Source organism: Cetorhinus maximus, chromosome 1 (genome assembly GCF_964194155.1).
Source record: "Cetorhinus maximus chromosome 1, sCetMax3.hap1.1, whole genome shotgun sequence".
NCBI classification, from domain to species: domain Eukaryota; kingdom Metazoa; phylum Chordata; class Chondrichthyes; order Lamniformes; family Cetorhinidae; genus Cetorhinus; species Cetorhinus maximus.
In genome coordinates, this window is record NC_135879.1 from 57,103,555 (window position 1) to 57,125,477 (window position 21,923).

General features: G+C 42.9%; 1 protein-coding gene across 1 annotated transcript in view; it reads left to right on the forward strand.

Moving 5' to 3' along the window:
• reeld1 (reeler domain containing 1) overlaps positions 1-17,226 on the forward strand; it is a 42,871-nt gene extending 25,645 nt beyond the window's left edge. The window contains exons 4-6 of the mRNA XM_078539868.1: positions 1,034-1,361; positions 13,081-13,150; positions 16,514-17,226. Of these exons, the coding sequence (XP_078395994.1) occupies positions 1,034-1,361; positions 13,081-13,150; positions 16,514-17,176 (1,061 nt within the window). The 3' untranslated portion in view covers positions 17,177-17,226. The remainder of the gene's footprint in view (positions 1-1,033; positions 1,362-13,080; positions 13,151-16,513) is intronic.
• The last annotated feature ends 4,697 nt before the right edge of the window (positions 17,227-21,923 follow it).

Sequence of the window (21,923 nt, forward strand, 5' to 3'; positions counted from 1 at the left end):
AGAACTGAATATATAATGAGAAAAGTTAATGGTTGGAACAGCTTCACTCTCTCAGTGTACAAGATATAAACCCTTTGTTACCCTTTAAATTTATTATATTTTTATTATATATATATAATATTGTCTTGTAAAAAAATTATCGAACCTTTTTAGCTCTTTTTATCTTCCAAGGGAAAAGCATTGTTGTAGACAGCAGTCACAACTTGTTCCTTGCTTTCTGAGCCTCTAACAATGCCATTCACTGCCAACTACTGGGAGGTGACATTGGGCCAAGAAAAATTATTTTCCTTTCTTTGCAGTTGGAAGTCCTGGGCCTCTGCAGGATTTCCTCCTATCAGTATAGCTGAGAACAGAAATTCAACAGCTCCCTGTGCTGTCACATTGCTACTTTGCTATGCCCACTTGTTTACCACACCGTCATGGATGACTCAATGATAAATGCTCCATGTGCTGTGGTATTGAGTCTCAGAACAGGAACATCCAAGGTTTTATATGCGTCCTGTGCTTTACATGCCTCCATTTCCTGAGTTTTTCACATTTCATCAGCGTCTAATGATCCTTGCTGGGAAGTGTGTTTAAATGGATTTCAGGGGAGTGCAGGATTGGTCATTACTATAATGCCTCCCATAGTCAAATAGCATGCTGCTTAATGTCAAGATTCTCAAAAGCAAAAGCAATTCAGTGAGACATTATAGAGCTATACCTCAGTGCATTTTCTGGCATATTACTATAGAGAAAAATCATCATATTACTCTCCGGCGTTGGGACCATTATATCTGTGATGCAAAGATGTGCTAAAATTACATTTATAAAGAAAGATTTAACTATTCATCCTGCACTAAAGCATAATCCTGCACTAAATAATGAAATTTATTTGTTGTTGTTTAACAGCATAATGATTCCATTAATACTAATATATTTGGCATAAATATTCTTACCTTCCATGTGCTATAGCTAATAATTTGGACTTTGATCTTTGTGACTTTGGCCTTTGAGTGTTAATGAAATTGGTATTTCAATCTTGTTAATGCAGTATCCACATTATCATCTCTGAAGTCAGCAGACTACTTCAACCCTCAAGCAATTACGCAGATGACACAGGAATTTTCACAAACTCCACTCATCACCAAAGAACAGTACCTCAGACCACAGGCTGCTAATGTGGAAAGCTATTTGCCTGAACTGCTCGGATATTCTCAAGAGCACAGCCTTGCAATCCAACAGCCCAGTATGGATCCACATCAGAATGATGGACATCTACAGCCATCCCTGAATTCCATGAACAGAGACACACTGACTGGTATCCAGACAACAGAGAGCAGCTCTCTGCTGAAAACCGTAGAGTTCAGGGACACAGAAAGGTAGATTTAGCCCTGTCTTAATATTTTTTTCAAAATGTGAAAATATCTATACTAAAAATGTTAGCGGAAACTCTTCCATGCAAATGAACAGAATGACCTGGTAACTGTTTTAAATTATACGTAGGGTTGTAGTTTTCATGAGTGCATTTTTCCTCTGGAGCATCTGATACTCCACAATCGTTTGTATGTTACAACAGCACATCATAGCCTCACTTCTGGTTTCAGAATAGGACTCACCATCATGAGATGTTAAACAATGGCTCTCCTTCCTGATCTGTTCTGTTGTCGCTACACATGGTGTGTACTTGCTTGGACATCATGAAGCAGTCTTGTTGAAGTTACAAGGAAGTCTTTATTAACATTACTGAACTACGTACATAGTTACAGTAGAGGGTAAATGAGTGACCCCTTATTTTTAGACAATGACCTCTAGTTCTAGATTCACCCACAAGAGGAACATCCATAAAGGTATGGAGAGGACCCCATGCTAGGTACTTACATGTTGCTACCTATCTCTAGATTGCCCTTAGCTCCAGGTCATGTGCCTTCTCACATCACTATGTGGGCAGTATTGTACTCAGTCCCATGTTACCTCTTTAGGTACCAGATCCTTCACTACAATTCCTGCACTGTATTCTGTTGGTTTAAATCACTGTGATCATCTTGTATACTCTGTTATATTACTTTCTACACAATGCTATCTAGAATATACTGTAGAAAGTTGAATCTATGGTATTTCAGCCACCTGGCTAAAACAATCCAATTACAAGCTGGATTTTCAACATAATAGCATAAGACTTAGAATAGGGACATCCAACTTGTTGCTGGATATACCTATAAAATCCATCAGTGATACATGATCATACTCAGCAATGCAAGTCCTATTAACATAAAAATATGTATAGCCCTCCTCAATATTTCCCTCCTCTCTACCTACTTCTTCCCCACCTCACGAAGCCTAGAAACATGGGATTGAATTTTACGGTCCCTCGCTGGCCTATTTGGAGGGGTGCCTGCTGCCTTCACCCCCCCCAACCCCTGACCTGTCTGCCATGTTACAGTGGGCAGGCAATATGTCAGGCAGGTCCCCCACAACACAACCTCCTAGGCCCTTGGGCTCATTGAGGCCCTTAAATGGCCAATAAGTGGCCACTTAAGGGCCTCATTCTGCCTCTGCCACTATAGTACGTGCAGCTAGGGAAGGCAGAGGCAAGACAAGCAGCCTGATAGCTTTCACTGTGTGGACTGCTGTTGAGCAGAAAGGGAGGGTACTTCCTTTAGGGGGATATCTATGCCTACTGGGGCATCCCCACCCAAGATTGTACCTGCTTTATCCCTCCCCCCTCCCCCGCAACCTCTAAAATCCTTCCCACCACCCCCAGACCCAGTCAAAATCCTTGACATAGCTAGTGTAGGGTCCATCACTCCTTCATCTTCCTGGACTGCTATAGTCCCACCAGTGGCAACTAATCAATTCTGGTACTGCTGAGACTACAGCGCTTGGTCGGCAGCTCTCGAGGGCGGGACTTCCTCCCAGCTGGGGGCAGGAGTCCCACTCTGATCCAAATAAAACTGCCTCCAGTGCATTATCACTGCGGGGCAGCCGGGTTTCCAGTCAGCATTGTGCCAACATGTTCTGTTGGGGTGAGGGCGGGTAATTGTCCCCCAGTAAAATCACTCAAAATTTCTCAGGCTTAAAGGACTGGCAAGGACTGGTGCATAATTGATGCAAAAAGACTGTGGTGTTGCGTTTTTGCACGAACAGAAAGAAACTGGCATGAGCTTCATGAGCTCAATCAAAGGAAATCATGACTCGGGTCTAGGATGTTGCCAGTTTAGAACATTAGGTAGAAAGTTTTGAGTAAAACTATTACAATACTGTGGGCCAAATCTTTCGGCCTCCATATCGTCGGAAACCGGACATACAACTGAGATGCATGTAGGGACCCTGTGGAAGTCATGACATGCGAACAAAGTGGAAATTGCCCAGGAAGCTTAAACTTCCAAAGGGCAATTCCCCTGCTGACTGGGACCCTCTACTAAAGTCTCTGACTTTGAGCTAGAGTCGGAGACGTGGGAGAGATCCACAGGACTTATCTGAATAGTTTTCCAGGAAATGTTAAACAAATTAAAAACCAAGTTAAACACATGGGTAACTGCACAACTGACCCTCCCATCACCCACCCCAACTACCCCTCAACCATCCCCCTAACCACCCTAATGACCCCTGACCACCTGACTTTACCCCCATCCAACTACACCCTCAACCCCTGACTGCCCCCGACCATCCAACTGCTGCACCAACCAGCCCCCAACCACCTAAAAACCCTACCAACCTGATCTAGCCCCTGACCCAACTATCCCTGACCCAGCCACCCATTCATCCGCCTCACCCACCTCACCCACCTACTACCTCACCCACCTCACCCACTGATTACCTCACCCACTGATTACCTCACCCACTGACTACCTCACCCACCTATCCCCTCAGCACCTACCCACTCACCTAGCACCTCACCCACCTGTCCACTCACCTACCAATCTTACTCACCAACCTACCTACCCACCTCACCCACCTACGCATCATGCACCTACCCATTCACTCACTCAGCTGCTCATCCATTCACTAACATCCAAAGACTGGGATTTTAAAGTTACCATACACCAACCAGTGCCATAAAAAGGTGTGTCCCGTCTTTCCCGAATCTACTGCTCTCCAACTGAGTTCCCCGGGGGCGCTGCGCTGTGCATTTCTTTGAGAGCTGGGATCACAACCTCCCGGAAGAAATGCGCAGCAGCGTAGGGTCATGAGAACCTCCATGCACAGCAGCAATGTGCCCAGCAATCGGGAGATTCAGGCCATTAGTTTTAAATGTAGTACATTTTCTGACATACAGTTGTATGGGTGTGAACAGCCCTTCTATTGTTCAGGAGAATGACAATTTTCCAGGCGTGAGCTTTGACAGAGAGTATTGTAAAGCTAATGAACATCATAGCCAGGACTGATTATGTCCTTGTCCAATGTACCCACAGTACTTTGATACTAATCAGGAGAATTGATCAGTTATGGCATCTCACCTGGCTGAGATCAGCCAGCTTCAGTACCGACTGGGATCATGCCCGTATTCTGTTGACCTGTATTCTCATTTTGTAGCTCAAATTAAAGTTGTTTTGAGCCAGGTATGACGTAGGGCTACATGACCCAATCGGCACCATTTTGGAGTGGCCTCTGCTGCTCCTTGACTCTCCCGGTGTTTGTAAACCTTTCCTCTCGCTGAACTTGCTGTATCCGGCTTCTCCTGTTCGCTGCTTCCATCTCGCAAACCCCCGCTGTGAGTGAGGGCTCTGGAGATGAGCAGCAAGAGCAGTTTCAACTTGCAGGAGTACGCTGCAAGCCAAAGTGTCAGCAGTGAGAGGATAGGTCAGGGAATGGCAGTGGCTGCAAACCAGGGGGGTCACCAATGTTCCCTCTAATTGTTTTCCATCTATGTGCAAAATGAATTTTGTTAAGGGCACTAATGTCAAGCTATTATAAGGATGTGTACCACCAAGTTACCATAGGCATGGAAGAAGAAGAAAGAATATTAAAACGAGATAATTAACAAGGTGCACTGCTTGTTTATTTAAAATACAATCAATTGAAAAGGATATGAACACTGCACAATTCTCAGTAATCTTTTACAAATTTACAAGTATCTATTCATACTTTCTTCAGCTTGAAATTAAAGATTATATCCCTTGACCGCTAATCACTGTCACTGGAATGAGACCCCACAGCCTGTAGTTGGCAGGTTAGATGATGGGCCAGCTACTTTTCCCTGGTTGTTTCCCTTCTGTCTATACCACTCTTCCAGTGTTTATATACTGTGTCAACATTTACCTCTTCACCACTTGAAGTGTGAAATTTGATCCTCTCTAACATATCCAGGTGATTTTCTTTAAATCTGTTTGTGATTTAGTTTTGATACTATTCAGAAGTCACACTCACAATCAGCACTGAAAGCTTGAAAGGTTGCAGTATTATCCACCAGTTGTGAAACTAGATTGTATTCTGCATTTTGTATAATGGAAGTCACCATTTCCTGGAAATTTGTCATCAGCTTTTCTTCATGTTTCTCTGCAGCAATATATTTGTAATCATTGTATTGATTCACAATGAACTCCTCCTCCTCCACGATGTTTTGGGAGATGACTTCACTCGACTTCATCAACTAAGGTCCAAAATTCTTCTATACTTGTCAACCAGCTTGCAAATGTTTCAGTACCAAATTCCTAACTGAGTTGATGTGCTGAAAGTGAGGCAAACTCAAAAGCTGCCCATTCATCTCATTCCTTTTCTGGAAACCTTCTATCCATATGATCACATGGCAGGGATATGAAACGCAGAATAGATTCACCGTGGATTTCTTCATCTCTTGTGTTTGATGCAATTAGACTTTTCGCCCTGTTGCTACAAGAGACTTTTTTTAAGCATTCATTGGATGTGGGCTTCACTGGCTGGGCCAGCATTTATTGCCCATCCCTAATTGCCCTTGAGGAGGTGGTGGTGAGCTGCCTTCTTGAACCGCTGCAGTTCATGTGGTGTAGGTACATCCACAGTGCTGTTAGGAAGGGAGCTCCAATATTTTGACCCAGCGACAGCGAAGGAACGGCGATATATTTCCAAGTGAGGATGGTGGGTGACTTGGAGGGGAACTTCCAGGTGGTGGTATTCCCATCTATCTGCTGCCCTTGTCCTTCTAGATGGTAGTGGTCGCGGGTACATACTGCTGCTACTGTGCGTCGGTGGTGGTGGGAGTGAATGTTTGCAGATGGGGTGCCAATCAAGCTTCTGCTTCTTTGTCATGGATGGTGCCAAGCTTTTTGAGTGTTGTGGGAGCTGCACTCATCCAAGCAAGTAGAGAGTATTCCATCACACTCCTGACTTGTGCTTTGTAGATGGTGGACAGGCTCTAGGGAGCCAGGAGGTGAGTTACTCACCGCAGGATTCCTAGCCTCTGACCTGCCCTTGTTGCCACAGTATTTATATGGCTAGTCAAGTTCAGACTCTGGCCAATGGTAACCTCCAGTGTGTTGATAGCGGGGGTTTCACAATGAACTCCTAATGCTATTGAATGTCCAGGACGATGGTTAGATTCTCTCTTGTTGGAGATGGTCATTGCCTGGCACTTGTGTGGCGCGAATGTTACTTGCCACTTGTCAGCCCAAGCCTGGAAATTGTCCAGGTCTTGCTGCATTTGGACATGGACTGCTTCGGTATCTGTGGTATCACGAATGGTGCTGAACATTGTGCAATTATCAGCGAACATCCCCACTTCTGACCTTATGATGGAAGGAAGGTCACTGATGAAGCAACTGAAGATGGTTGGGCATAGGACACTACCCTGAGGAACTTCTGCAGTAATGTCCTGGAACAGAAATGATTGACCTCCAACAACCACATCCATCTCCCTTTGTGCTAGGCAAGACTCCAACCAGCGGAGTGTTTTCCCTTGATTCCCATTAACTCCAGTTCTGCCACACTCGGTCAAATGCTGCCTTGATGTCAAGGGCAGTCAATCTTACCTCATCTCTGAAGTTCAGCTCTTTTGCCCATGTTTGAACCAAGGCTGTAATGCTGTCAGGAGCTGAGTGGCCCTGACGGATCCCAAACTGGGCGTCATTGAACAGGTTATTGCTAAGTAAGTGCCACTTGATAGCACTGTTGATGATCCCTTCCATTACTTTACTGATGATGGAGAGTAATCTGATGGGGCAGCAAATGGCTGGGTTGGATTTGTCCTGCTTTTTGTGTACAGGACATACCTGGGCAATTTCCACATAGCCGGGTAGATGCCAGTGTTGTAGCTGTACTGGAACAGCTTGGCTAGGAGCGCTGCTAGTTCTGGAGCACAAGTCTTCAGTACTATTGCCGGAATATTGTCAGGGCTCATAGCCTTTGCAGTATCCAGTGCCTTCAGCCGTCGCTTGATATCACATGGAGTGAATCGAATTGGCTGAAGATTGACATCTGTGACACTGGAGAACTCTGGAGATGGCCGGGATGGATCATCCACTCGGCACTTCTGCCTGAAGATTGGTGCAAATACCTCAGTCTTATCTTTTACACTGATGTGCTGGGCTCCCCCATCATTGAAGATGGGGATATTTGTGGAGCCTCGTCCTCCAGTGAGTTGTTTAATTGTCCACCACCGTTCACAACTGGACGTGGTAGGTCTGCAGAGCTTAGATCTGATCTGTTGGTTGTGGGAATCACATAGCTCTGTCTATGACTTGCTGCTTGGCATGCATGGTAGTCCTGTGTTATAGCTTCACCAGGCTGACACCTCATTTTTAGGTATGCCTGGTGCTGCTCCTGCACTCTTCATTGAACCAGGGTTGATCCCCTGGCTTGATGGTAATGGTAAAGTGGGGGATATGCCAGGTCATGAGGTAACAGATTGTGTTTGAGTACAATTCTGCTGTTGCTGATGGCCTCATGTCCTAGGAAACAGAGACACATTTGAAGACCATTTATACAATGTTCTGCAGATCTTCAATTTGAAGAGGACAATCGGAGGAAATGGCAGATGTCACAGAAAATGTGACTGTATTGTTTAAACCTCTAAATGAAGTGAGGTGGCTCTCCAAACATTTTGCTTTGAGTCACATGTAGGCTAGATAAGGACAACAGATTTCATCAACATGGTAGAGATTTTTTTATTGAATTCAAATTCCACCGTCAGCCCTGGTGGGATTCGAACCCCAGTCCCCAGGACATCACCCTGGATCTGTTATTAGTCTAGTGACAATACCACTATGCCACCGTCTTGCCCTTCTCCAAGATACTGTCCTGTCATCTTGTGGGTCTTGGCCAGAGCTAACTGTATAGTTTCAAGCGTTGTCAAAGAGCTCTTCTGAAAACATTTGGACAGTTCAGCGAATTAATATAATACACCATTTAAAGCTGTTAGACTGATATGGTAATTAATGTCAGAGAGTAGGAAGAACTTTTCGATAGGGTCATTATTTTCTGAGATTTCATGTTTAAAGTATCTAAGAAGGGTCTTGTAATTGTGCGTCAGAGCACTTACAGCAAAATGTTTGGAGAGCCACCTCACTTCATTTAGAGGTTTAAACAATACAGTCACATTTTCTGTGACATCTGCCATTTCCTCCGATTGTCCTCTTCAAATTGAAGATCTGCAGAACATTGTATAAATGGTCTTCAAAGGTGTCTCTGTTTCCTAGGACATGGCTATGACTAACCCCAGACCTTCTCGATGAGTCACACAATGTTTTTCTAATAAATGTGGCATGCACTACTTGAGCAGTGTAGCAACACCATCATTTTTCCCTGGCATGACAGAAGCACCATCTGAAGTGAACATCACAATTTTCACTAAAATAAAAGTAAAATACTGCGGATGCTGGAAACCTGAAACAAAAACAAAAATAGCTGGAAAAACTCAGCAGGTCTGACAGCATCTGTGGAGAGGAAGACAGAGTTAACGTTTCGAGTACGTTCTGATGAAGAGTCATATGGACTCGAAATGTTAACTCTGTCTTCTTCTCCACAGATGCTGTCAGGCCTGCTGAGTTTTTCCAGTTATTTTTGTTTTTGTATCACAATTTTCACCATGTCCAGCATATTCAGAGTATAAAAATCTTTGATAGCAGCTGTAATAACTGGTTCTCACAAGCAGACATGTTAATAATCCCAGCAAACATTGCCTTATGCATTTCAGATGCTGCATCTCTGAACTTAAAGTAAATTATAAGCACCCTGTTAACAGAAATATCTGTGCTTTCATCAATAAGTGTATGATAGGAAATCAGGCAGATCTCCAACATAACTTCTGCACAGACGACTGTTGATTACCACCAAAAACTCAAAAGCATAGATTTTGCTATACCAGCCTGCTGCTACATGTGGATACTTTTACATGTGATCATTTATTTTTTGCAGAGTTTATGGAGGTGTTCATTCGTACTGCAAGCAGAACATTTTCTATGAGAACATTTATTTCTTCTGGTTTTGAACATTATCTTTCCATCAGTTCCTGTCTCATCTGTCTGTCACTAGTGGTTTGTGATAAAAATACTTTGCACATCAAATCCCAGTGGGCATGAACTTATGTTTCTAAGAATATGTACAGCACATTCATGACCTTTACTTGATAAATGCCTCTTCATGTCGTTCAACTTCCATCCATCTTCCCATTACTTCCCAGTTGAGAAGTCACTGGATATCTTAGCTTCGGCACAAATTTTGCAGATCAAACTCACGTCAGCACTGTCCTGGAATGTTTCCCTCAGTTTTAAAGGAATCTAGCCTCTAGATTGTTGAGATTCAGTTTCTACTATTTTATCCAGCCACCCTCCTTTGAACGTGAGGCAACATTTCTTTTTAGGATTTCTGCTTTGTTGGTTGATGTTTTTTACTTATGTTTAGACAAGGCTGTTCAAAGGACATGCTATAACTTAAGTAACCCTTACAAACCCACTTATACCAACAAAATCTCACTACGCCCAGATGAAACATCTATGAATTTGATTGAATTCAAATCTACTAATTAGCTCACAAGTCATCAGTAGACAAATATACCCTACTAGAATCCAATTTAACTGGAAAAAATGCTACTTTTGAATGGCTATAGTTATGTAAGGTTGACTGCTGAGTTGGGTATCCTGCACAAAATGGCAGAATGTGACAGGAGGACTGCAGCTTAGTCTATTTATAGAATTTATATAAAATAAAGAGCTTGCATTTATACAGAACAGAACAATTGGTGAGTGAGGCATCCAGAACAAACCATTAGCCATGCTTAGAAATATTAACTGACAGTCACTAAATACCGAGTTTTATAAACGGCCTCCCTGATTCACAAATTTGGGGAACAGTAACACTGTGCTTGTCAGCTGTAATTTTTCTCCCAAAACAGAGCAGACCATGAGCTCACCGTGTTAACACACCTTTAGTTAGAATGAAACATATCCCAGTGCTGCATAAAATATTGTAGTGCTTAGTCAAAAACCACACTGAAACAAGTATTTGCGCTGGACCCCCACAGTTTCTCCAGTTCCTCATTGACCGAATCTTCTCAACCTCCCACTGCTCCGCGGTTCAGGCTATTGTGCCTTCATTCACTTTCCCACTGTTTGTCCAATCACAAGTTGTTTTCCTCCTGCTCTTGCTGCAAATAGGCTCAACTGAATTAAACTAGTGACTAGTCAGCCAATTAGCAGCAAGTGCAGGAGGGAAAACAATCTTTCGCTCACTGACTGAAATCCCAATGTCTCTCTGTCCCTCGCTGACTGAAATCCCAGTCTCTCTCTCTCTTTGACTGAAATCCCAAAGCCTCTCCCTCACTGACTGAAATCCCAAAGTCTCTCCCTCACTGACTGAAATCCCAAAGTCTCTCTCTCACTGACTGAACCCTCATTGACTGAATCCTCACAATCTCCCAGCACCACCACTGCTCTTGTGTTCAGGCTATTGTGCCTTCACTCATTTCCCCACTGTTTGTGCAATCAAAGCTGTTTTCCCTTTCAAAATTGCTGCTAACAGGATCAAATTAGTGACTAGCAAGCCTCTTAGCAGCAAGCACGGGAGGGAAAACAGTCTGTGATTGGAGGAGCAGGGCGAAAGTCTATGAAGGCACAATAGTCTGAGCACTGGGACTATGTGGATATAATAATTAAATGCCCAGCACCTCTTACGTTGTTCCACGGTCATGCAGGCTTAGAGGAAACATAGGTCATCAGGGAGAGGGAAGGTCAGGGAACAGCAGAGCCTGAAAGCTGGAGAGATAGATAGAGCGAGGGCAAAGGAATGGCAGAGGCTGTGAGCAGGAGAGATAGCAAGAGTGAGGGCCAGGGAGCAGTAGAGGCTGTGAGCAGCAGAGATAGCAAGAGTGAGGGCCAGGGAGTGGTAGAGGCTGTGAGCAGCAGAGATAGCGAGATTGAAGGCCAGGAAGCCGCAGAGGCTGTGAGCTGGAGGGATAGTGAGAGTGAGGGCCAGGGAGTGGCAGAGGATGTGAGAGAGAGGGCCAGGGACCATTATAGGCCATGTACTGGAGGGTTGGCAGAGAGAGGTTGAGTCAGGGAGTGGGGTGTGTGGCAAGCGTGTGGTTCGGTGAGCAGGATCAGTGGCGAGGAGCTGAGAGACGGAGCGGCAATTATGTAGAAAGTTTGCATATTTCCTTATTTTTAAATTTGTTTTATTATAAAATTATCAATATCGTAATTTAGCAATGTAAAGTATTTCAAAATACAGGGTATAATGTTTGTTACGCACAGAGGAGAGATAATAGAATGATTCCCACTTTTCCCACCTCTTGACTGACTGCAGATAGTTGTGTTTTAAAGAAGAAATGTTTTAACCCCTTGAGTGCTGTAACTAATAAGTACAGACCAAAGACAGATTTCCTCATAAGTTTTTACAAAGAATAAACGTTTATTTCTCAACACCCGAATTTATTTGCAACAGCATCCGTTCACATAAACACACAGACACAGGGAGTATGCAGTTAGGTTTTTAAAGTCTAAAAATTCACTGTTATACTTGAGTCTTTCAAGATGGAAACTTGAAACGTTTCCAGCCTGATAATTTCTTTTTGGTTCACTGAACAAATGGAGGTTGGAAGTTGCTGGTGTTGAATTCACTGTGGCTTACTAATTGCAGCAATGGGGTTCTAGCCTTTGCTCCAGTTGAGTTGCAGTTAAACCCAAGTAATGAAGATCTGGCTTTGTTCTATAAATTGGTAGGCAAAAGGCTAGCCTCTCTTCTCTGCCTGCTAATGGATTCTAGGCAGGGTCCTTCCTTTGCTGGGCTGCATTGCTTCCCTCTGAGATTCCTTGTCTCCTAGACTGACTAACTGACTCTCAAAGTGTGTTAATAAATGTTCTTTATCACAACCTGGTTTCTGTCAGGTGACCATAGTATCTAATTTTCCATTATCCACACAATTGGTCCCTGACAACATAAGCATTGACACACAATAGGATTTCCGTTTCAGCCATTTGCATCTCTTTGTGATAAAATTGGTTTCTCCTCAGCACAATTCTGTGGAATTCCATTCTGCAGCCAAGAAGTCTACAGCCCATTACGCACTAGTTTCTTCAGGTATTTGAACAATAGCAGCCATTAAATCTACAGGAAAGATCGGTTGTATTTTAATGCCTGCTCAATGAAATGTCCCAAAAGGTTGTTTGCCTTTTAATGTCCTGTCCAGACAAGCAAGCTAACTTCCAGTCTTGCAGTTACATGTATATTGGCAGACAAGAAGGGAGGTCACCTGACCTCTTAACTCCATCTTGTTTTAAAGCAAATTGTCCATTCTCTATTTTGTTTTCAAAAATGCCCATTTTCCGTAAGTTCGCGGGTATAACTGTATGGGTGTGATATGTTTTAATTTTTTTTTTTCTGGTGACAAAGGTCTTACAGAACCTAACTACAGCTTTTGCATTGGTTGTAATGGGAAAATGTGATTCACTGAAAGTTGTTTCACTTAAAGTTACACTTTTTAGGAATGTAACTATAACTTCAAGTGAGGACTTCACTGCTTATAAGGGCAGTAACTAGACTCTTAAAGAGGGTGAATATAGTTTTATGGAAAATTCCATTCAATTGAAGAAATCACCTTAAAACAGTTGAAGAAATTACCCTAAATAGCTTATTTAATTAAACTTACTATAACAAAAATAATCATTGTCTTCTTACAATTTTACATTCTAGCGAAGATATTCTGAATAGTGATTTCCACCTAGCCTTTCAACCTTGCCCGAATTGCAGTGATATTGTGCAAGTAAGTATTCACTTCATTTTCATTTTGGTGTGCTGTAACAATTCTTATATTTTATAGATTATTGTCTGAATGGGCTAAACTCTGGAGTGTTGGATAGTTTAATTAAACATTGGGCCTGAGCTTCCACAGAGTGGCAATCAGAATCGGATTGCCACTCTGTGATCCTACTTTTTTACCTTTTAATCTTTTTGATCCTGTCTTGCCCCACCTTCCGACTCAGGCTGGGTGAGAACTGTGCAGGGCAGCATGATCCTGAGGCCTTCAGTTCACGCTGCTGAATTGGAGGGAAGGAGGCCACACCCCTTTTCTTACAGCATTAGCTGCTGTAAAGCAGGTAAGTTTAAAGGTCCTGCAAGGTTTAAAGGTTTTCAACAAACCAGGGAGAAGGTAAGTGTATAAGGTCAGTGGTACTATTGGAGGGGTGGTTGATTCGGGTCAGGCCTTGGTTGTGTGGGGAGGTGGGTGGGGGGTTGATTCGAGTCAGGCCTTGGTGGGGGGAGGGAATTGATTTGGGTTGGGCCTTGATGGGAGAGGGAATTGACTTGGGTTGGGCCTTGGGGCGGGGCGGGGTGGGGGTGCAGTTGGGTCAAGTCGGGCTTTGGCGGAGGAGGTAGGGGTTGGATCAGACTTGGGGGGGGTTGCGGTCTAGTTAGGCCTTGATGGGGGAGTGTCGGGTCTGGTCAGGCCTTGGCAAGGTGGTGGGGTGAGAGTCAATAGCCGGGTCTGGCGGGGTTGGGTGTTGGGCCTGGGGGTGGTGGAGTCCCCATTGGGCAGTCTCCAGGGGGGGCAGAAAAGTCCTGTTAGGGGAAGGGGCTCATCAGGGGGTGGGGGGAGGTCCATGGGGGGACAATCCCATGAGGTTGGGGAGTCCCCATGAGGGGGTAGTTGTGGGGTTGTGGGAGTCCCCTGGGGGTTCGGGGGTGTGGTGTGAGTCCTCTGGTGGGGTCAGTGTGGGTCTGTGCAGTAGTTACCCAGAAGTTGGAAGTTGTTTTAATTCTTCTAACTTTTTCTGGGTAATTATTGATGTAACCCAGTCGGAACCATCCGACGTTTGCAATTTAAATCGCAGTTTTGGTTGGTTCCCATTGCAGGGCAATTACCCAGGGGAAGTTTGCACTTCCGGGCAATTGCCATGCAAACTTTACCCAGAAACCTCCGGGGGTGGGGGTGCGGGGTGCGGGTGTGGTTTTCCCCAGTACATCTTTGGGGTACCCCCAGTTACACTGCCTTGGAGCTCAGAAGTTATGGCCCATTATTAATCTTAAACATAGTAAATGATATGAGCAAGAGTACCATGTGGACAAGTAGGAATCCACATTGGTAAACAGGAATATCAACAGGAGATTTTGCTTTTGATTGATTGTTTTTTGGTTGGGGGAAAGAAAGAATTAGTATTTTGCAATAATCAGAAGTATTAATAAGGCAGAACATTGATCAAAGGACTCAGAAGAAAGTGCAAAACTTGAGCAAATTTCAACTGCTACCTGAACCCTTTATATGAGATCTTAGCCTTGAAGCTACTTAAAGATCCCAGTTCTTACTGGACCAGAAATTGTGGGACTGATGAATCTTATGGTGAATGATGTGAATTGGATTTGATTAGGAGTGAGTGGGGGAGGGTGGTGGCTGCAGACAGCAGTGAGGGGGGCTGAGTGTGACGAGGTGCAGCAGGACGAGAGGCTGTATGTTCCTGGTTGCAGCTGTGGGGGGCGCAAGAGGGCAGTCAAAGTGTCATTGTCACTTCAATCTCCACACATGTGCCAAGCTGCAAGGTAGATGGGGTAAGATGTCAGGGGTCCATAGATTTGAAGAAAGTTGACTGGGGAACATGACAGGTACCTGCAACATTTCAGATCGAGGAGTTAAGGTTGCTTAATTAGAATGTGGGCAACTTCTGCCAGTTTGCTGCACAGGCAGTTGACATGTTCACAACAAGTACTATTGTACTGTGGAGAGAGAAACAGAGTTGATCTTTCGAGTCCTTATGAAGAAGAGTCATAAAGACTTGAAACGTTAACTCTGTTTCTCTCTCCACAGATGCTGCCAGACCTGCTGAGTTTTTCCAGTAGTTTCTGTTTTTATTTCAGATTTCCAGCATCCGCAGTATTCTGCTTATATACTGTGCCCTCCTACCTTCCCATGCAGCAGCACCCATATGGATACTGTCCAGGGCCATGAGGCTGACCAGCAGATTTCCTTCCACCCCCAGACTTTTACCAGATGCACAGGCCTGGCTGGGCCTGGCTCCTGTGGATGATTCTCTAATAATGCAGCCAACAGCTGTCTCTCCATAGGAAGTAGCTCCTTCACTGGTAGCTCATCTGCTCTTTCAGTGCATGATCAGGAACCCAGACCCTAACTCCTGATCCTTGCACTGTGGAGGGGTGAGCAGCATAAGGAATAGGCTGCCTCTCTCTTATAGAGTCCACCTCCTTCTGCTCAGTCTCACTCATAGCCAGCCCTCTGCAGTGCCTGCAAAGGAGCAAGTCTTGTAAATAATTCATTAAATTTGTTGCTATTGTTCTACTGTTTACTGATATTTATTTTTATTTATTACCCTTATTACTATTGTTGCTTTTCTGCTGTTAAATAATTCTGAGAAGTCATTTGCAACTCTTTGAAACTGAATATTTAGATCTTTTAAACATTTAGAACTGTTAACGAATAAGATAAATAGAACAATATTTAAATTGACTCATTATCTCCAAATTTAGTTAACCTGTTGCACTGAATAAATGTTTCACTGTTTGCCTTTTAACTTGCCTGTCCTTTTTGTGAGCTGGCATTGGTTGGCGGGGGTCAGGGGGGGAAATGCATAGGACAATAAATCACGCTGTGACATGAATTAACGGCCCTAAATGGCAGCGATGAAATTAAATCTTATTTGTGGCACTAACCCAGCAATTTCTTGGAATGGAATGATTTTCAATTGAGGCTGATGGCAAAGTTCTAATCTTTTTGGTTCTGTTGAGCCAAATGGTGGAGCCACACAAATCACTTTGCAACTTGTGGTGAATCGGAACTTATGCTATATTTCTTCCTGCCTCGAATTGCTTTTACCTTGTGAAGAAATAATGCCAGGTGCTTTGAACTCTCCTTTAGTTAGCCAGCATTTTCTGGGCCAGTGTAAAATTTGGAGTATATAGTGGGTGTTTCTCCCCACCTCCACCCCAATTTTGAGCCAGTATTTTTTAAGTGGCAATAGGTGTCAAAGGAAGTGTTACAGCATGGCAGTGTCAAGTCTGAAGATGATTGTGATGGAATCACTACAAGATTATCTCGTAATAAGCATCAAACAATAACTATGCAACAACGGATTTCATTATTATGGTGTTCAATTCCTATCATGATTTTATTTTAAAGGTCAACACCTGGACCACTTCAACGATGGTCGATTCAGGATCTTCAGGAGTTATTTCTTTGCCAATAAAAACTGGGCAAGAATATTCTACCTTCTGGTTTGCTGACTTCACTTCACGTGAGGTAATGGACTGGACACCCACGGATATACAAAATGCCAAAAACCTAGCAGGGAAAGCAGTCCTGAGCTCTGGGTTATTTCCAAACCCAGAAGATGTAAATCCAACACTGACTGAAAACCAGCTGACATCACACCATGCTTCAGCAAACTTCCTGCAATTGGCAAAAAACTCAGGTTCCAGAGCTGATTTGGGTAAAGTGGTCAGGAACATATCCCTTGGGGTGACACAAACCATTCAGAAGGAAAGTGGCTCAGGTCGAGGAGATAGTCCAGCTAAAGGAGCAGAGCTGGGCGTTCCTCAATTAGGAATCCTGCTGGGTTGTTCTGCTGCTCTTGGCATGGCACTAGCAGTAGGGTTACGTCATCTTCTTTCCCAACATTGCCGAAAACACACAGAAGTATCCTTTCGGGATCCAGACAGCAGCATCATCAGTGTGGGTGAGAGTGGCGAGCTGGTACATGTCAGAAAGATACGCGAAAACAGCTTTGTGCTTGTCCAGGCTGAATACAATGTGATCACTCCATCAACTACTCCTGGAAAGTAATTGCATATTGAAATGTGTAAGGCTGTTTTAAATTCATTATACATCACAGCCCCATTAAAATGTATTCTGTTATATAACACTACGAGGTCCATCGTGAATGAAGAGAGATTTGCAATCTTTGTGTGTTCTCCAGCTTCTCCTCCTTCCACATGCAGATTGTGAATACTCTGATTCACAGAACACATCCGTTCTTTCAATTCCACATTTTCCCTCTGTGCAGGCAGTAGAAAATCTCAAAGTGTGATCACTGCTCAATGTCGCCATTTAGCCCTCACTTTTGCCTGTTGGCTAAAAGGATACATGTACAAAGGCACCCAGGTTACAGCGGGGGTGTCAGGAGATGGGGCAGGGGGAAGGGTGGGTTGGGATTATTGGCGTAGGAAGAAGAGATGAGTGTGAAACTTTAAGATGACAGTCTGACTACTGCTGATGTAGTAATAGGCTTATTTGGCATCTTCCACGTAATTCCATTTGTATTATGGATACTTCATGAGTAGTTACCGATCTGCTGTTAATTTTTGTTAATTGGCACAAGTCAGAAGATTTTGTTGCTTGTGTTAGATACCGAATGACTGACACACCCCATTTAATCATGCTTCAATAGGAGTTATCACTTTAAACTAGGGGTAAAAGGAAAACTGGGTTTTCTATTTTTCACATACAGTCAATGAAATTCTGACATTTTTCACCTGCTAAAAGGACCATCAACAAATTTAGGAAAGAGACACGTGACCCATCAAATATGAACTGAATGATTTTCTTCAACACTTAAAAGTACTTTTAAATTTGTGGCCCGCTCGAGTGGTTCAAAAGGTTTTTTAAACACCTGATAAATAGATTTTTAAAAAATCCTTATTTATACCTCTTCTTCTGAAAAGCCATCATCAGTATTGGACAACACCAATACTTGGTGAACCTTTTTACTGGTGAACTATGGCTTTTAGAACTAGACAAAGTAAAGCCCGTACACAATGCCCCATTGAACTAGTGGGATATTCAAATTGATTTCTTACTACAGCAGTGGAAAACAGCAGAGATCTATTTTAGGAGAACTCACCAATGAACAATTTATATTACCTGGTACCACGAAATAAGCCCTAGCCTCACTTAGCAGTATCCAGCTTACAATTTTAATAGTGAGTGGAAGTGAATTAAAAAAACGACCAAGATTGCAGTCAGTTTTATGCTGATGTGAAGCAGTTGGGCGTGCGTTGATGTAAAAGAGCACGTGGCATTAAATCGCACATGAATGTCAACTAATGGGACCCCTCCACTTTTGAGGACTGGTTACACGATATGAGTTCACACCAATATTAGTATAATTCCAGATCAGGCCGAGTTTCCTGTCTCATAAAGAGGTGTTGTGATTTAAAAGAACCACCGTTTTCTAGTTCTGAAATCATGAACAGGTACATCTCTTAATAAATAGTTTGCATGCAATTATTCCATTTTTTCCCATGCCTAGACAGAAAATTATACCTTTTCACAAATGATTTGACCTGTTCGCTACCTATTTTGTGGCTATTGTTAATGAAAAATTTGTATTCTTAATGTTACAACATCTTTGCAGTTGATTTTTCTACACTCCAATATGGAAAATGCTTGCTGCCAGAGGTTTGTGTTATTAGTGAAGGTGAAATAGAATTCTGAGCACACAGGGCACCTTGGTTTGCAAAAAAGATCTCAAATAAATTCTTATTTTCTGTAATTAGTGTATTAACATTTTACTTTTTGTAGAACTATGTTCTCTTGTGAACAATTCTCTCGAGGAAGCTTTCTAATCTTTTGAAACAGATTAATATGGGCGAATGGCACCTCGGTAAATGCCCAATCTTTGCTTTTTTTTGGATATTTTTATTAAATAGCTTTGTTCTGTTTAAGCAACGCATTAAATTCTGCATGTTATTAAGAAGCAGTATTCAACCCTAGTCTGTCTATTAATCTTTCTTACAGGAAATGGGATGTCATAAAATGACTCACTGAAAGTTTACGACATTTGGGAATGTGTTGGGGAGGTGTGACCTTCTGATAATTTTAGCGCAACACCAAAGCAAAATAGAGTATAGCAAATGGGTATTTTGTAGCATTTGTTTCATATAAGCGTTGAAACATTTCTAGGGATTAGTACAATGGGTAATTTGATGACATGCTGTTAATTTATAATGTGAGTATAAAGGGAGCAAGTGAGTTAGCACCAAAAACATAATGGTAATAAAGAGATCACATCCATACTTTTCTCTCCATTTTTTCATTCCCATACAGATTTAAATAAATATGTACCCTGTTCTCTCCAATCTTATATTACTCCTTATAGCTCTCCATATTTGTTGTTTGTGATCTTTTCTTTCGCTTATGCTTTTTCTGCCATCCTATTCCTTCCTCTATTGTTTACTTTTACTTTCTTACTTTCTTTTTTTGCTCCTCAGTTTCATTCCTCTCTCCTGAATGGGCCTTCAGTTGGGATCCTGTTTTACAACTTCTTGCCTTCTGCTGTCTTGCCAAAACATATATATATTTTCCAAATATACTTCACATCTATATTTAGGCATACAAAATGGCCAGCTGTTTGACTGAAGGGAATGTTAAAGCTGAGCTCCATCCTGTTCTCACACAAGGTCCACACATCCCACTTCCAGTTAAGGCCATCTGTTGGCATTTTTACCACTGACCCTGGCTGAAATTGGTTACCTCAGCACAACCATGGACTGAGCCTGGGATCACCCTTGTCTGTATGGCTTAGTAACTCACTTATTTAATCACTGGAACGTCAGAGTTTAATTTTATTGAGATCCTCAATTACTTATGGTGACCTTTTTTTATCCATTCACAGGATGTGGGCTTTGCTGGCTGGGACAGCATATATTGCCCATCCCCAATTACCCTTGAGAAGGTGGTGGTGAGCTGCCTGTTTGAACTGCTGCAGTCCATGTTGTGTAGGTACACCCACAGTGCTGTTAGGGAGAGATTCTAGGATTTTGACCCAGCGACAGTGAAGGAACGGCAATATATTTCCAAATCAGGATGGTGAGTGGCTTGGAGGGGAACTTCCAGGTGGTGGTGTTCCCATGTATCTGCTGCCCTTGTCCTTCTAGATGGTAGTGGTCGTGGGTTTGGAAGGTGCTGTCTAAGGAGCCTTGGTGAATTCCTGCAGTGCATCTTGTAGATGGTGCACATTGCTGCTACTGTGCGTGGAGGGAGTGAATGTTTGTGGATGGGGTGCCAATTAAGTGGGCAGCTTTGTCCTGGAAGGTGTCAAGCCTCTTGAGCGTTGTGGGAGCTGCACTCATCCAAGCAAGTGGAGACTATTTCATCACACTCCTGACTTGTGCCTTGTAGTTGGTGGACAGGTTTTGGGGAGTCAGGAGGTGAGTTACCCGCTGCAGGATTCCTAGCCTCTGACCTGCTCTTGTAGCCACAGTATTTATATGGCTAGTCCAGTTCAGTTTCTAGTCAATGGTAACCCCTAGGATGTTGATAGTAGGGGATTCAACAATGGTAATGCAATTGGATGTCAAGGGGCGATGGTTAGATTCTCTCTTGTTGGAGATGGTCATTGCCTGGCACTTGTGTAGCATGAATATTACTTGCCACTTGTCAGCCCAAGCCTTAATATTGTCCAGGTCCTGCTGCATTTGGACATGGACTGCTTCAGTATCTGAGGAGTCGCAAATGGTGCTGAACATTGTGCAATTATCAGAGAACATCCCCACTACTGACCTTATGATGGAAGGGAGGTCATTGATGAAGCATCTGAAGGTGGTTCGGCCGAGGACACTACCCTGAGGAACTCCTGCAGTGATGTCCTGGAACTGAGATCATTGACCTCCAACAACCACAACCATCTTCCTTTGTGTGAGGTAAGACTCCAACCAGCGAAGAATTTCCCCCGTTTCCCATTTACTCTAGTTTTGCTAGGGCTCCTTGATGTCACACTCAGTGAAATGCTACTTTGATGTCACCTTACCTCTGGAACTCAGCTCTTTTGCCCATGTTTGAACCAAGGCTGTAATGAAGTCAGGAGCTGAGTGGCCCTAGCGGAGCCCAAACTGGGTGTCAGTGAGCAGGTTATTGCTAAGCAAGTGCCACTTGACAGCACTGTTGATGACCCCTTCCATCACTTTACTGATGATTGTGAGTAGACTGATGGAGCATTAATTGGCTGGGTTGGATTTGTCCTGCTTTTTGTGGAAAGGACATACCTGGGCAATTTTCCAAATTGCTGGTTAGATACCAGTTTTGTAGCACTTTAGTTCTCAGATATTTTTAAACCCCACCATTTTTATGTGGACATATGCAACTTACAGGCCAAACATTTGATACCAGAACACTGTTGGGAAAGATTTAATCAAAACTATTAAAATGTGATATTTTTCTAGTTAAAATCATATAAAATATAAAATGTTAGCAACAAGAAGAAACAAATGATCAATAAGCACAAATGATGATGTAAACTGTGTCGTAGAACATCTCACCAATAAACAGTCAAGGAAGTTGCATCTATTCAACTGATTAGAATAAATACAAAGTATACTGTATATTAGTAAACAGAGTACTGTTCAGATTTGTAAAAATAATCATGCTTTTTAGTTGGCCCATTATACTGCCCATCACTTGTTTTATAAACATAAATGTACACTGCATTTAATCATTACTGATTTACTATAAAAACAGACCAAATGAAAATAAATTAAATCTGAGACTGATTGACAATGTTCAAGAGTACAATTTGTTGGGATAAATGAACACT